The 16,305-nt window shown below is 42.8% G+C and overlaps 1 protein-coding gene across 1 annotated transcript in view; it reads left to right on the top strand.

Annotated features, from left to right (window-relative positions):
* Positions 1 to 15,643, top strand: part of Trmt9b (tRNA methyltransferase 9B (putative)) — a 50,256-nt gene extending 34,613 nt beyond the window's left edge. Inside the window, exons 4-6 of the mRNA XM_038328558.1 lie at positions 585 to 739; positions 7,964 to 8,137; positions 14,512 to 15,643. Coding sequence (XP_038184486.1) covers positions 586 to 739; positions 7,964 to 8,137; positions 14,512 to 15,521 — 1,338 coding nt within the window. The 5' untranslated portion in view covers position 585 and the 3' untranslated portion in view covers positions 15,522 to 15,643. The remainder of the gene's footprint in view (positions 1 to 584; positions 740 to 7,963; positions 8,138 to 14,511) is intronic.
* Positions 15,644 to 16,305: the final 662 nt, after the last annotated feature.

Genomic DNA, 16,305 nt, shown 5'->3' with positions numbered 1-16,305 from the left:
TTCCCAACCTCTCATGGCTTCTTGTTTGGAGTGATAACTTCCTGTTACAAAATTCAAGGTCTACCTAGCATTAGATAGAATTTTATTTAAATGAAATCATTTGGTACTAACATTGACCATGCTTCCAAAGTGAAGAATTGAGGAAATTTAACCTATCCCCAAACCATTGGTTTCTGAAAGTGGGTGGATGAACACCATGCACTTAACACAAAACTTAAGGTTTTGAGCCGGGCGGTGGTGGCGCACGCCTTTAATCCCAGCACTCGGGAGGCAGAGGCAGGAGGATCTTTGTGAGTTCGAGGCCAGCCTGGTCTACAAGAGCTAGTTCCAGGACAGGCTCTAGAAACTACAGGGAAACCCTGTCTCGAAAAAAACAAAAACAAAAACAAAAAAAAAAACAAAAAAAAAAACTTAAGGTTTTGGTGTTGATACTGAGGCTTCAATGCAGGTTTCGTTGCAGCTATAAGGAAGCACAAAGAGCAGCCAACCTTTTGCAGTTGTAGGCTCGAATATCAGGAAGTCTATGCCCCCCTCTATCTGTGTCTGGTTCATTTCCTTACCTGCCTGCCTTCTGTTTTCCCTAGGATGGATCCTGAAGCTGCCCAGCTAGAGAAACGGCACGTACATGATGTGTATGAGAGCACCGCCCCCTACTTCAGTGACCTGCAGAGCAAAGCCTGGCCACGAGTCCGCCAGTTCCTGCAGGACCAGAAACCAGGCAGCCTCATCGCTGACATTGGTAACCCAGACTTTTGTTTTGCCATGCGTGGTCTGCTGTGTGCCTGTCATTCCTACCTTATTTTCATTCTTACAAGAAAGGTGATGTGGTGTTGTAGCGTGCTAGTCTCTAGAATATTCACTTCATCCCAAAAGTTCTTATCATCAAAGTCATCAAGCCGGAAATATCCCCCATCCTATATTCAGAGGAAGCGGTGACCCATTCTGGGCCCGTATGCAGATCCTCCATCAAAATCAACCATGACAGATGGAATAAATAAGGATGGAAATGATGCAACATTGGCCGGTTTTGGTTTAAAGACATTCACATGTGGTAAGATGTGTTTTGTATACTTGGCTTATCTTGAGCTGTGACATCTACGTCTATGAAGGAGCCAGACTTGTGTGAGATCATGAATGGAGTCTCATACCCTTTCATTATTCTGATGGGTCCTTCCCCTTATTTGTAGGCATGGAATTGCTAGGGCGTATCTTTAACTAGGTAGCACTTCCATAATCACTGCTTTATCTGGAGGACTTCAGCTCAGCATCTTTCTGAACTGAGGAGCGGCAAACCACAACTTAGTCTCAGACGAAGATTTAAGGTGCGGTTGGATTTCTGCTTCCCACTAACTCGGCTTTCCAGGAATCACAAGCTTGCTGTGCACAGAAGAATCACAAGTCTATAGTTAACTCCTTCTTAGCCTGGGTTGACAGCTCCCTTAATAGTAATGTGTGTGCAGAGCAAATGACAAAAGGTATATTGGCAGAAGGTATAAGCAGTTCACAGTCTAGGAAGAGGGGTGTACCATGCTGAAGTTGGGGGTCTGAAAAAAATCTCTAGTGTATCAGTTTTTTTAATATATATACATATACATATTCACATATACACATATATACATACACACACACACGCACACACACACACACACACACACACACACACACACATATATATGGTATCCTGGGCTTGGGCATATGGTTCAGGGATAGCAGGCATGCTCCCATGTTCAGAGCCCTGGGTTCAAATCCCATACCACAAAGAGGGAACAGTACCTGGTTTTAGAGTTCAGAGCCCCTGCTGTCCATTGTCCATGCAAAGCACAGGACTTCGATACGGGTGGGGAGGAAAGAGGCGATTCGCCCAGGAGGTTCAGGATAGCAGTATATAATAGATGGTGCTGTTATTACATCTTAACCGAAAAGACAGTCTAGGATGAAGCGAAGGTTTAAGTGTAAGAAAATGAAATTACTGAAGGAGAGTGAAATTGTTTTTGAAGTAGTCCTGAGACGAAAGGCCTCTCTATGTCTTAGAGTCTTTTTGTCCATGTTTTTTTTTTTAAAAAAAAAAGGGAAGAAAAAAAAGCTATAAAAGAATGAATTGATTGTCGTTATTTGTGCTGTGTTCTAAATGTACTGTGAACATTGGATTGGTGAGCATCGACTCACTGTCCTGAGGAAACATCTGGAGAGGTTCAGATACACATTAATCACACATTTTGGCCAGTTTGCCGTGTTTCTGTTTGGGGATGTCTTGTTCACTGGATGTGTCTGATTTGTTTACATCAGACTCTCAGCCAGCGCGTTACTCTCCTGCTTCAACAAAGCCTTGTCTCACGTGTTCTGCCCATAGGCACTGCATCTGTTGGTGAACTATCTGTGAACCCAAGAATGCTGCAGGGAGAAGGGGTGCATCTGCACAAAGCAAACACACACACGCACGCACGCACAAAGTGCAAATTCTTGGGCGTGAAATAAGTTGTGAGAAAGACACCCACATATGGTGTTAGCTGACATAGAGTCTAGCAAGTCAAGAGTAGAGAAGACTTTTTTTTTAATTTGGCCTTTATTAAAATAGTAATGCAGGAGACACCAAATTCCAGTAGCTGTAAGAATGTGCTCTGGGGTCTTACAAAAGTATCATTGGTGTAACTAAAACTGCCAGGGAGTTGCCAATTCTACCTCTGTTTGCTAGAACTTGTGACAGATACAGCAAGAGTTCATAAGAAAGGAATTAGGCACAGTCTGTCTCTGGGCAGTTTAGTGGGAGAGAGGAAGGTGTGGTTTTATGAATGTTTACAAAGCCTTCAGGCGTCCTCCCAGAAAATCTCAGTTGGCACCAACCAGATCGTGAGGTCACCATGAGCCTGGGTGGGTACCAGAGAGTTCGGTTCAAAAGTTCACCTGTCATAAGCCTTGACACACAGATGGCTCCGCGGGGCCCGGCAACTCATTTTAAGTGTCCAGAACCAATTACTCCACTTTGATTTTCTTCACTGACAATACTATGAGAGCTGCAGCAACTCAGACATTTCTATGCATGCCTGGATGACCATGCCAGTGGTGTGCAGGCTGATTTAGGGCTAGGAATAAAGTTTAGTGGCTAGATGAACAGCAAATACAAAACCAGCCAGGAATGTACAATGATCATATTAATAACTTTGATTCCATTAAATTAAAAAGGATTTAAAAGGAAAATCTAGGTGAATATACAAAGTCTAAAGATCAAAAAGCAAACGAAGTACTAAATCTGCACTACTTCTAATAGAAGTGTGCAGAAATGTAATTCACACGCACAGTGAATGTGCACGGGTGACAATTCGAAACAAACGGCTGGAATGATAAAGGAATATGCTAATGTGACCTCTCACCGTGACCCTGTCCACAGCCAGAATATGGAAGAAAGGAAATTTTCTTATTCTCCAGAACATTTTTCAAAATTAGTATAAAGCCCCAAATCCTATCCTTTGCAACATGTGTCAACACAGAAGGCATTATGCTGAATGAAACAAGCCAGACAAAGAAAGACAAAGGCTACTACATAATCTAGCTTTGGAGCCTGTCCTGGAGCTAGCTCTTGTAGACCAGGCTGGACTCCAGCTCACAGAGACTCACCTACCTCTACCTCCCGAGTGCTGGGATTAAAGGCATGCGGCCATCACCACCCGGCTTGGCTGCATGATCTTGATACTTAAAAAAGTTGAATTCACAGAAACAGAGTTGAGAGATGTGATGCCCAGGGGTTGGAACAGGGATGGAGGGTGGAGACAAAGCAAATGGCGAGACATTGGTTAAGTGATGCCCAGGTTCAATTAGACAAGAGAAATAAATCCAAACGGTGAAAAAGAAAAGCCACCAGGCAGCCCAAAGCCAAATGGTGAAAGGATATTAACAGATGAGGATGGAGAATTAAGGTGTGCTTCATGGGAAGTCATCTGCAGCCATGGGTTCACTTTCAAGAATGTACAATGAGAAACCACCCCAGCACATCCAGTCTCCAGTCATCAAGTCACCCCACTGGCGACGACCCTTCTCGCCAGCCCTCTGTGCAATCTTGAACGAGTTTGTGTGACTATAAAAGCCTTATGCTTCTGGGTATGTGTGTGGCTGGTCCCTTTCTTGATTACATACGATGGTTGTACAGTACACAATCATACATCTAGCCTTTGTGGCTTTCAATACACTCCATGTTTACCTATATGAATATGTTGCCCAGGATTAAAAGCTGCATAGTATCCAGGCTAATGGTACCACATTAACAGACAATTTTCCCTTGTATTTTTGGTACCATAAATTATAGGATGAATGATAGTCTCTGAATCCCTCTGTTCAAATCACTAACTATATTGATAGAAAATATATTTTCACCCATTTGAAATCTGTGAGTCATATGTGATTTATGTACTTAAACAAATCAGTAAACAGTAACCCTTTGATTAGAAAATGAAGGGTATATTATAAAGTAAAATTGAATTAAAGAAGAAATAATGTTGTTCTGACCAGGAAAGTTCAATTTCACTGTGCTGGATTTAGCCAATAAATGGGAAGACTGGTCTGGGGGTGGTGGTGGCAGTGGGGGCTGTGTTAGCAATAAGACAGAAAATTGAAAGATGGGCACTTTCTCCAGAACCAGGTCTGCTAGCTAGGGGCTGTAGGCATGAGACTTTTAAAGGAACAATGATGAAGTCTTATCAGCAAGGCAGGCACTGAGACAGCTGTAATTTTAGGGTGGTCTGTTTTTCTGATACACATAGGCTGCTGTTCTCTGTAGATCATTGAATGCAATGGGCTCTGTAAATAGAAATAAAAGGTTTTCATTAGAAAGCCATGACTCATCTTCTATTTTAGTTTTCTGCCCTGGGAATAGCTAATTCCACAGCTAATTGTTAGGATAATAGGGATACCGTGTATGGTGTGTCTGAATCAAGGCCTTCACTTTGTGTGATATATCTTAATAAAAATTAGAATCAAGTTATTGGGATATAGAAAGTGTGCCTCCCCTGCCCCCACTCTCTCTCACACACAGAGTACAGCACCGAGAAGAGTGTGAGCACACAGACACCCTCTTCAGTACGGGCCTGGTTGTCATTAATGAGATTTCACAAGGGAGCGTGACTGTCATGGACTGGGGTATGCCGTGGGATCAAAAACGTTCAGGATATATCTTGATTGATCATGGGAAGACACAGGTTGGTGATGGACCTGACTTCCTCATTATGTGAAAATGGTCGTGTTTTCTCAGCATGGAAGAAGACAGAGAAAGCTGCTTTTGCACCCCTTGGTTTCTGTGGTCTTGACACATGATCTATGATAGCTGTACTCATGGCTTGAATGGGTGAGTTTATTAAGTCTGTAGCAAGCAAAAGTACAAGGACAAATAGCTAGCCTGAAGAGGCAGGTAGAGAGCAAAGCATCATCAAATCAGTTTCCAACATCCAGCAGAGACCGTCATCAAATCATGTTGACAACGTCCCACAGAGGGGTTGCAGTGAAAGAATACCCCACTGTTTAGCCCAGATAGCCTAAATCGGCCATCCTCCCATCTCAGCTGAGATTACAGGTGTCTGCTCCCATAACCATTCAAGAAACCTGAAGGGCAGAGATTAAGGAAACATGAAGAACAGCATAAATGACCAGAGCTTCAGTGGTTCAACAGCAGAAACACTGGCACGTATCCTGACAGCACTACAACTGACCCACATGGTCATAGCAGTTTAGCCAGAATCGGCTGGGGCATTTTATGACTCTTGCACGCAGCATGGAGGGCAGTGTGTGGACTGAAGTCATGACCCAGATCCATTCATAAAGCGAGAGAAAGACCAAAGCTGGATTCTTCAGCAAGATTCTGCTCATAATTAACTCCAGAAGTACCTGCCCAAATAGCACTAAAGACGGTATTTTTGTGTACATAATAAAACAAATAAATTCTTAAATAGTCAAGATGCCTCTTGACGTTTGTCTGCCAGCGTTCTCAGTTTCAACAGCTGTTTTTGATTGGCATTAGTTCTCTAATGGCCTTTCCTTCATTTGATGCAGTAAAAGTAGAGAATGCCATTTCTGTATGGCCAGACTATGCTTGGCCAATGACAGATCTCCTTTTTGATGGATTGGAGTCATGTTGTGTTATCTTCTGTAGCCACGTTGTGGTACAGAGTACAGCACCGAGAAGAGTGTGAGCACACAGACACCCTCTTCAGTACGGGCCTGGTTGTCATTAATGAGATTTCACAAGGGAGCGTGACTGTCATGGACTGGGGTATGCCGTGGGATCAAAAACGTTCAGGATATATCTTGATTGATCACGGGAAGACACAGGTTGGTGATGGACCTGACTTCCTCATTATGTGAACGTCTCCCCTTGTTGCCATCTAGGGTGTGCACTTAGCATCGTTTGCAGGTTCCGTTCACAGTGATGCTATTAGAAATGAAGATGGGAGGAGGTGAGAGCACCAGAGCTCTGGGCGCTAAGAGAAAAGGCCCTTTCTCTTTGTTACCAGTGGTTTTCTGAAGAGCCCCCACTGTCTGTTATGACTTAGGAAAACTTCCTGGCAGAATCTTTGGACAGATTTTCCCTTTCTTTTCTCTAAATGCATCATCTCTCAAACCAATAAAGGGAGAAAGTGAGTTTTCAAGATATTTATGAAAATGGGACTGTCATCTTTAACACAGACGGAACGTCGACTTCGAGATTCAGTGTGATTTATATTTTCTCCGTGACTGTCGTCAGATAGCAGCTATTGTTATTCATAAGCGTTATGAGCAGCGGCTATGAGATCTGAAATGAGTATCTAATCTCAGCCATTTATATTGAAATAATCACATTAGAAGGCTTATCGTTTCGTTCGCTTCCCCTCTCCGCTGTCACAGCTGGCACCAGGAATCCTTCCCCTCTGTTTTTCATGTCGCATGGCTTTGAAAACAGGGTATTAAGGAAGAATTATTAAAGACTGTCCTGGACTTATTACTCAGAGGCAGCCAGACTTCGCATCTGAATATTGGTTATTTTTGTGCTGCGGAAAAAAAAAAATCTCTAAGTAAGAAATGCCAGCGGATACCAAATCAGCTTCCTTGATTTCTTCCAACACCTCTGGCAAGGACCTAGATTATGTATTTGAGACTGAAGGTCATGCTAGGAGACAGGGCAGTGACGTGTGCCTACTACGCCAAGTTCTTGGAAGACTGACGTGGGAAAAACTCACTTGAACCCAGAAATTGAGCCTGGGCAATGCGGTGAGACCCGTAATCAAAAGAGAACATGATGGCAGGTGCTAGGTGAGAGAAGGCCCCCCCCCACACACACACACATCATCTGTCTTTCGTGTTTCTATCACGCTGTAAGATTTGACTGACTTCAGTCTTTGGACTATGTACTTGGGCCTCTACCATTAGGAAATGAATGTCAAAAATTGTCTGTTTGATTAAATTCTTCATTCGCACTATAGACTGACCTAACAGGAATGCCCTAGCAATAACCTGAGAGCAAAAAAAAAGATGCTACTTTCTTTATCAGTCACATTCGTATGTTTAAAACCACATTGGATGGTATAGATTATCCTATTTCTAGACATTGAAAAGTCATCAGCAGTAGTTGGTTTCTCACAGTCAGAAATTGGTAAGATCCCTTGGAGGGGACATTTGACGCAGCACGCACACGCCAAGCAAACCTAAAGATACCAACTGCTCTCTGTTGGCCTTGGTTTCTAGATGCTGGAGCTTGTGTTTCCCAGGGACAGGCTAGCTCATGTGATTGGGCTGTGCTGATGTGTTGAGCCCCGTGGGCACTGCCCCAATAAACATTCCATACATATATCTTTTCTCCTCCTATTGTGACTCTCCCCTCTTCCGTGTGAATCTGCTGAAGTCTCGTGTCTTGGTCATTTAATATAGTTTCTTTAGCTATTGTAGGGCAAGTGAACTTGCATTTTTCCAGTAAGGCCAGCATGTAACAGAGGTTTTTCTCTTACAGGCTGTGGAACTGGAAAGTACCTTAAAGTCAATAGCCAAGTCCATACCCTGGGCTGTGACTACTGTGGGCCTCTGGTCGAGATTGCCCGGAACAGAGGTGGCGAAGTCATGATATGCGACAACCTTAATCTCCCCTTTAGGGACCAGGGCTTTGATGCCATCATCTCCATAGGAGGTAAGGCAGCCAGGCCACCATCACACTTTGTCATGAAAAACCATGGTCAGGCCAATCACATGACTCAATGTCCATTCTTTGTAGAGGTCTATGCAATGTATTTTATCTAATTTTAAAATATATTCTACTGTATGAGTTATTTGCCTCTTGCCTAATACATACGTGTGTGTGTGTGTGTGTGTGTGTGTGTGTTATTTTAATTTTAAACCTTCAGGCTATTATTGCATTGTTTTTGATGATTTGTTCCCATTTCTCTTATTATGTGCATGAAAAATGTTAGGGCTCTTACTCATGAAAATATGCTTTGCTAGACTGAGATCAAACCAGATTCTCCTGGCATAAAGTAGATTTTTCAGATGTCATGTTACTGAAACAAACAAACAAAAACAGGTCACAACAGTGCCCTTTGTTAACAGAAAATTCTAGAGCGAATGTATTGACCAACCCCTGGCAGGTGCGTCACTCACTGGTACTTAAGTTTCTGGAAAAGACGGGTCCCAGACTGTGCTGTTTTATCCTGTCTTTGTGTTCCTAAGTCTGGATGTTGTTAACAAGTCTGTCTTCCCAGTAAACTCAATGCCAGAGCAAACAAAAAGCAGCAATAACAAAAATCCATGCCTGAAACATGCACACATATATGAGCTCGCTTTACCCAGTACTCTTGCCGTCCATTGTGTTGATTGTACTTAAATATGGTTGGAGGGCCTGTATCAAAGGGATCCCCTAGCCAGGCATGATCCCATACACCTTTATTCTTAGCATTCGGGAGACAGAAGCAGGTGGATCTCTGGGAGTTTGAGGCTAGCCTGTTGTAATTAGTGAGTTCTAGGACATCCAAGGCTACATAGTAAGACCTTGTCTCAATAAACAAATAAATAACAAAAATAAAGGAATCTTCTGCTAAGTTCTTTACAGCTCTCAAATCTGTTGCAGAGCAAATGAGTTGATTCAACACATTTCTTTAGTTAGCCTTTTGAGGAAACAAACTTTACCAAAGCTAGGTGATCTCATGGAAGCTGACTACCATCCATGATTTAAAAGAAATACAGAATAATATTATAAAAATATAGAATAATATTATTTATACTTTGCTGAACTAGAGGAGAGGTTGCCAGGTCTCCTCAGATGGGAACTGTATGTTTGTATAATGTGAAGATTCAGGCCTGGATGTCTGTAACCCTGGAAATGGTCAGGAACAGTAAAAGGTGGTTGCCATGGGAACCTCCTCTGTGCTGTCTCACTTCCTTCTCTTGAAACTATTAGGTGCATTTTGCCATAAACATTAGTCTATACAGGCTGCTATAAGAAAATATAATGGACTCTTGTGTTTTAAAACAATAGACTTTTATTTCTTACGTCAAATAACCAACTGAGCCAGTCCCTTAGGAAGGCTTGCAGATGGGGGCTGCCTCCATTTTTTTTTTTTTTTAATGATTCCCCATATGGTAGAGGTAGAGGTTGAATATCAAACTTTATGACCTCTTACGATGGTGCTAACTCAACCAACCATGCAGGACAGCATCTGAGCCTCCTAATTTTCCAAAGGTCTCACTTCTCGCAGATATAGTCTTGCTTGAAGTGATACAGACATAACAAAGGATTCTTTTTGACCTAAGCAATACCATGCTGTTCTCAGAATTTGTAGTGGGGAAAGGTTTTTATTTGGTCACCTTCCTAAAGAACTCAACGTTAAAGAGTTTGGAAAGAGGCAAGACTTGGCTCTCTTTCCGCGCACGCTGATTTTTCACATGCTATTGTAGGGGAGAGGAGGGCATGGATAGCTTTTCCATGTTTGAGAAATGGTCTGTATCTCTTCTTGAACTCTTCTTTGTTCTCAGCGTAAAGGCTATGCCTTTCCCTCACAGAAAATGGAGTGTGCTACTCTCTCTCATTTGTGGCCCTTTCAAAGCTTACCTTAGATTTTGTCATGGCACTCCTGATCATATGAAAGCCGATGGCGGAAATGGGCTAGCTACCACAAGTCTCTCAACCTCTGAGCCAGAGGGATGTACACACTGCTTTCCTAGGAGAGATGAACCCCACATAGGGACCCTAGTTCAGACCAAAGCAGCACAGCCAGGATTCTGACAGGATCATGGGGGAGGAATTCCTTAGAGACACATTGGTGGCAGCTTTCTACGGGAAAGCCCACTCCACACGGCTGGCACCTCATGGGAAGCATCACAACTTACAGCGAACTCCACTGAAGACCTCCTCTCCCTCAGCAATCGCTCACTCTTACCTCAGGGAGGCGCAAAGGTCTTGTGAGCTTCTAGTCAGTGTCTCACAGTGCATCTCCCCACAGGAAGAGATTTCAATTCAGAGGAAATATCTGCATAATAATGAGCTCGGCAGGGTTTTGTTTTCTACCTTTGTCTCACTCAGTTCTCTTTAAGATGAAGCCCCAAGGCCCCCACCTAGGCTGACCCATTGGTTTTGGGAACGACCATCCTCTGAAAACATGAGCCAACTAAATTTCTGTTGTTTATAATTTACCTAATCTTTGGCATTCTGTTATAGTAGCAGGAAATATACTATCACACCCTGTTACTATCTTTTCATTGAAAGTGCTCCCTTGAGAGCAGGGCAGTGGTGGCACATGCCTTTAATTCCATTACTTGTGAGTTCAAAGCCAGCCTGGTCTACAAGAGCTAGATCCAGGACAGGCTCCAAAGCTACAGAGAAATCCTGTCTTGAAAAACCAAATTTAAAAAAAAAGAAAGAAAGAAGAAAGAAAGAAAGAAAGAAAGAAAGAAAGAAAGAAAGAAAGAAAGGAAGGAAGGAAGGAAGAAAAGAAAAGAAAAGAAAAGAAAAGAAAACGCTCCCTTGATAGACACAGTGGCATTTATCTCTAATCCCAGTTCTGTGCAGGTTGAGGCAGAAGGGTCACAAGTTCGAGGTCAACCTGGAGTACACAGAGAGGTGCTGATTCTAAATAAGCTAGATAAAAATACCCTATTAAGTGGAAAAACCAAACATGCTTTTAGGAACCCTAGCTATGAGATAATGGGATAAGTTCATTTCCAGTCATATTTCACATTTAGAACATCATTATGAGAGATTTCAAGACTCTTACATTATATATATTTATTCCCTATTTTGAACTGCATATTTTGGTATTTCTTGCTTGTCTTGACAAGAGGACATATCTTTTTTCCTGCTTATTTTCTTGCTGTTGGAGTCTCTTAATAACAGAGAGACAACTGTCATACTTGGCTATACACCTATCACGCTCCCCTGGCAGATACGAAACAGAAACACACTCCCTGCCTTTAGAGCAGTTCAGCAAACAGTCTAGAAGAATCTAGCAATACAAACTGATGTAAATAAATCAACTACCCACTCTTCACCTGTGCCTCTGAAGTAGAGCTGGATCACTCCCAGCCCCCACCCTCCAAGGGACACGGAGCAATGTCTGGCAATGAGTGGACAGACAGGTGTATGTGTGCTGTTGTCACCTAGTGGGTAACAGGAATGATCTAGCTCGGAATGCCAGTGACACTTCTGCTAAGCCCATAAGTTCTGAGTGCTTAGTAAGACTTAAGCACTTGCAAAGTTAAAGAACAGTAAGTCATAAAATAGAAGATGTGACAGGGTGTTAAAGGAAATCGCTTGTCATCATTTGGTTCTATAATCCAAAAGTTGGATTCAAGTTGGATTTTTTTTTTTGAGCCTCTCTGACAGAAAAATTGCTCTAAGTACTTATATGGTGTATATATATATGGAATGTGTATATGGACTATATATGGGGTGAATATATTGGTATACACATATATATATATATATGTGGAGAGTATATGTGGAATGAGTATGGGGTGTATATATGGGGTGAATATATTGGTGCATGTATGTGGTACATATATAGGGTACATGTATGGGGTATGTGTATTGGGTGCATATATGGTTTTATATATATATATATATATATATATATATATATATATATATATATATATATGGAGTGTATGTATTGAATACTATTTTTGCATTTAAGTTGTGATTACAATTCACAAAAATATTCTTTTAATTTTTCAAATTTTAGCATAGCTTCTCAGCAGGGACATTCTAGGCAGATCTCACTATAGTGACACTCACAGTGCTTCCTAACAGAGCATGTATGTGTGTGTATACATAGCACATTTGACATGTGTGAGGAAATCCTCCTTAAACCTCTTTTTCCTCCAAAACATTTGGCTTGGGGCCAGAGAGATGGTTCAGCCGTTAAGAGCACTGTTACACTTGCAGGGAACCCAGGTTTGGTTCCCAGAAACCAGTTTGAGCAGGTCACAACTGCCTACTCCAGTCCCAGGGGATCCAACACCTGCCTATAGGCATCTCTATACACATGGTATTGGCTCACACAGATACAGATGCACAAATGAATATTTAAAAAAAACACTTGTTTTAAAAGCTGTTACCCATACCCAGTTAAATATAAGTTTAAAACATTAAGAGTCATTTTTCTGCATAAGATCATAACTAAAAATGAATTGTTCTGTATTTATCAATAAATGAATGAAGACTTTGTTTCGTACATACTACCAACACCCTTTAAAGCCGGGCAGAATCCTGGAACATTATTCTATTACAAAGAGATATGCACTGAGTGAAACAGTCCTGTTTTAATGTTTCCCCTGTCCCTTATTTGGGTTTTACAAGAACCCTGCAGTGAGATGTCATGATCCCCAGAAACTGTGTCCTGTAGTCTGTCTGTTACTCCAGTTCCAAGGGATTCAGTGCTCCCTCCTGGCCACTACACACACGTGGTGGATGTACATACATGCAGACAAACATGCAAAAGCACACCCAAGCACACACACAAAATAACCAAAAATTTAAAAAATAGCAAAAATACAAATGTTGAGTGATCTTCCTTTGAAAGCTATTTATGTCTCTACCAGACTTTCCCTTCCCATACTCCATGCATCCCTGTGGCAGGTAAACCCCCGAGTCACCAGCTTAAAATCACTACTAAGAGCTAAATGGTGCAATCACAAGGAAGACAGTTTCAGCTGCTCTCCGCCCGCAGCAGAGAGAGAGAGTCTCTCAGCTTTGCCTGGAACCAATCTCCTTCCTGATCTATATAACGGGTCCTGTTTCAAAAACTAAGGATGTTTCCTCTTGACACAGTGCTACAGTTAAACCCCTCTAGGATCTAATAGACTAGCACTGGTGAAAATATACGTAATAAAACCAGGGGTGCAGCTCAGTGGTAGAGTGTTGGCCTATCACGCTGTCTCCTGTGTTCACGTAGCACACCATAATAATTATTACTGCTAAGACTATGCACCCACAATAACACACATCCGTGTAAGTGAGAGGTGGATTCTATTTAGAAAACGCTCGACTCTCCCTTCAACTTTGCAGGGATTAAAAGTAAAATAGTAACTTGTAACTTGGTTTTTTAAGCATACACAATTATTGTGTTATCTTTAAGAAATGCTAAGTAAGCATTTGCACTTGTGTTTAGCTGACTTCTCTTCGCATTATCTAACTGAAAAAGTAATATTTAACCCTTATTTGTTTCATAACACCAATGACTTATTGCTGCTCATCCTTTGTTTCTATGGAAATAGCAGTTGTTCAGTAAAACGACAAATTATCTCATAGACTCTACAAGAGAACACTGCCTCATGTAATGCCCCTTTCATGTTTCAGTAATTCGCAATGATTATCCTTGTTCATCCAGTTATCAAATTCCACAGGCTTTGGAGCTGAAGAGAGCTTGAACAATATCTCTAAGTTGTTATTGGAACTGAAGAGACTATTCAATTCTATAAAATTTACCCAAGCCAAAAACTGTGTCTCTCTGACAGCCAGACCGTCCTAGTGAGGGTTTCTGTTGCTTCGACAAAACATCGTGACCAAACAGCAAAGTTGGGGAGGAAAGGGTTTATCTGGCTTACACTCAGCACGGCTCTTCATCAGTGAAGGAAGCCAGGGCAGGAACTCAAAACAGAGCAGGATCCCAGAAGCAGGAGCTAATGCAGAGGCCATGGAGGGGTGCTGCTTACTGACTTGCTTGTCCTGGCTTGCTCAGGCCACCTTATAGAACCCAGGACCAGCAGCCCAGAGATGGCACCACCCACCATAGACTGGGCCCTCCCCTATTGATCACTAAATGAGAAAATAAATGCCTTACAGCTGGATCTCATGGAGGCATTTCCTTAGCTGAAGCGCCTTCCTCTGATGATTCTAGCTTGTGTCAAGTTGACCCACAAAACCAGCCAGTACACAAACCCATGAGATAAGGCTCACTCTAGGTCAGAATTCCACCACTGTTCTGTGGAAACACATCACTATGTATGTGCTTACACATACGATGTGTGCACAGTGAGATCTAAGTTTTGTTTTGTTCTGGTTTTCTTTTTCAGTCATCCATCATTTTTCTACAAAACAAAGAAGAATTAGAGCAATAAAGGAAATGGCCAGGGTCTTAGCTCCTGGAGGACAGCTGATGATTTACGTTTGGGCAATGGAACAGAAGAATCGACACTTTGAGAAGCAGGATGTGCTTGTTCCGTGGAACAGTGCACTCTGTTCCCGGCTGCTCTCAGAATCCCACCAGCCCTGGGGGCCTCCGTGTGGGCATCCCATGAGCCAAGACTACGAGGGTCCTGGCTCTGCGTGTGGCTGTGCAGTATGTTTGAAGGGCAGGTGTGATTCCAAGAGGTCCCACAGCATGGACTGTGGGCCTGCGGTGGCCAGAACCTGCTGTGAAGATATTCCGAAGGAAGGCGAGGAAGAGAATGGATTGTATAACAATTTTGGAAAATCCCTTCGCTCCTGGTTTTTCTCCAGGTCTTTGGATGAATCAACCCTGAAGAAGCAAATTGAAAGAACAGGACCTGTGAATATCACACAGGGTTGGGCCAATAGCACTGTGTCCCGTCAGCCTTCCAGACAACCCAGTTTAGACTTCCATCCCCGGGACCCGTTGTCAACCAAAGGATCAAACTTAGATGAGGTGTTCGTAGACACATGTTCTCAAAGACACTTGCGCTGGCTGGGACAAACGGGCACTTCGGAGACCTTCAGTGGCCACCAGGGAGGAGACAGCAGGAGGAAGGAGGGTGGCGATTGTCTGGACACCACTAACACCAGAGACAGTCAGGCTGCAGGTAACGTCAGTGATCCTTCTGCCAGAAAAACATTAAGGAGAGTTTCTGCATTCGACTCTACAGATTCCCAATCAGAAGACCCAAATTACGCAGAGGAGCAGGAGGTGGCTCCGGATTCCAGAGCCTTCATGCGCTACTACCATGTATTCCGGGAAGGCGAGCTGTCTGGACTTCTGCAAGAGAGTGTGTCTGAGCTGCAGGTTCTAAGTGCTGGCAATGACCACGGCAACTGGTGTATCATCGCAGAGAAAAGGGGGAGCTAGGATTAATTGCATCACATGGGGCAGGGGCTTCAGAGGTTGACCGTCATCTGTCCACTGGGGCCGATGTGGGCACCCAAATCAGCATCTTGTCTCATTGTTTTCAAATCCAGGTACAGGGTCTTTCAGTACTTTGATCTGATCCTCTGAATAGTCGGGTAAGCACAGAACCTGGAGCTTACTGCATCCACCACAGGATATGTCTGCTTGATGCGAGAGATTTGAAATAACCAAAAATAGTCCTTTTGGAATAAATCAGTTTTAATAAAAGGAGAAAGAGGGACACTTACAAAGCCAAGGCTCCAGCCAAGCAGAGGGTGACGCGGGGGGGAAAAAACAGGGCGGCTATCCCCAACCCGGTTCTTTTTAAAGGTACCTCTCTCCCCTGGGGCAGCCACGCCCCTGAACGCAGGGATTGGGCCAACTGCCCCAACATCAGCTCAAATGTCAATAACAGGATTTGAGGGAGCAATAGAAAATGCACTTCAGTAAAGGCTTGATTTTATTTCTCCCGGAGATGAATATATTATAATACCTGTATGTCAGATGTCAGTATTACCTTTTGGTTCTTAAATATTCTGCTGTTAAATATACCTTTTAGAAGCAGTATTTTTATATAGATAAATTATATTGGTTCTCAGGTGGTTCCTTAGATCTGTGTAGACAGTAACAAGGACCCCTGCTCAGCTGCTAGGTATGTATTCTTTGAGGCTTGCTGCGGGGTATCTTGCTTCTAGGCTTTGCTTCTACCTACTTCAAGCCTTCAAGAGAAGCTGATGTGGGGCAG

This window comes from Arvicola amphibius, chromosome 4 (genome assembly GCF_903992535.2).
Source record: "Arvicola amphibius chromosome 4, mArvAmp1.2, whole genome shotgun sequence".
Lineage (NCBI taxonomy): Eukaryota > Metazoa > Chordata > Mammalia > Rodentia > Cricetidae > Arvicola > Arvicola amphibius.
This window is presented reverse-complemented; position numbering and strand designations above follow the sequence as displayed.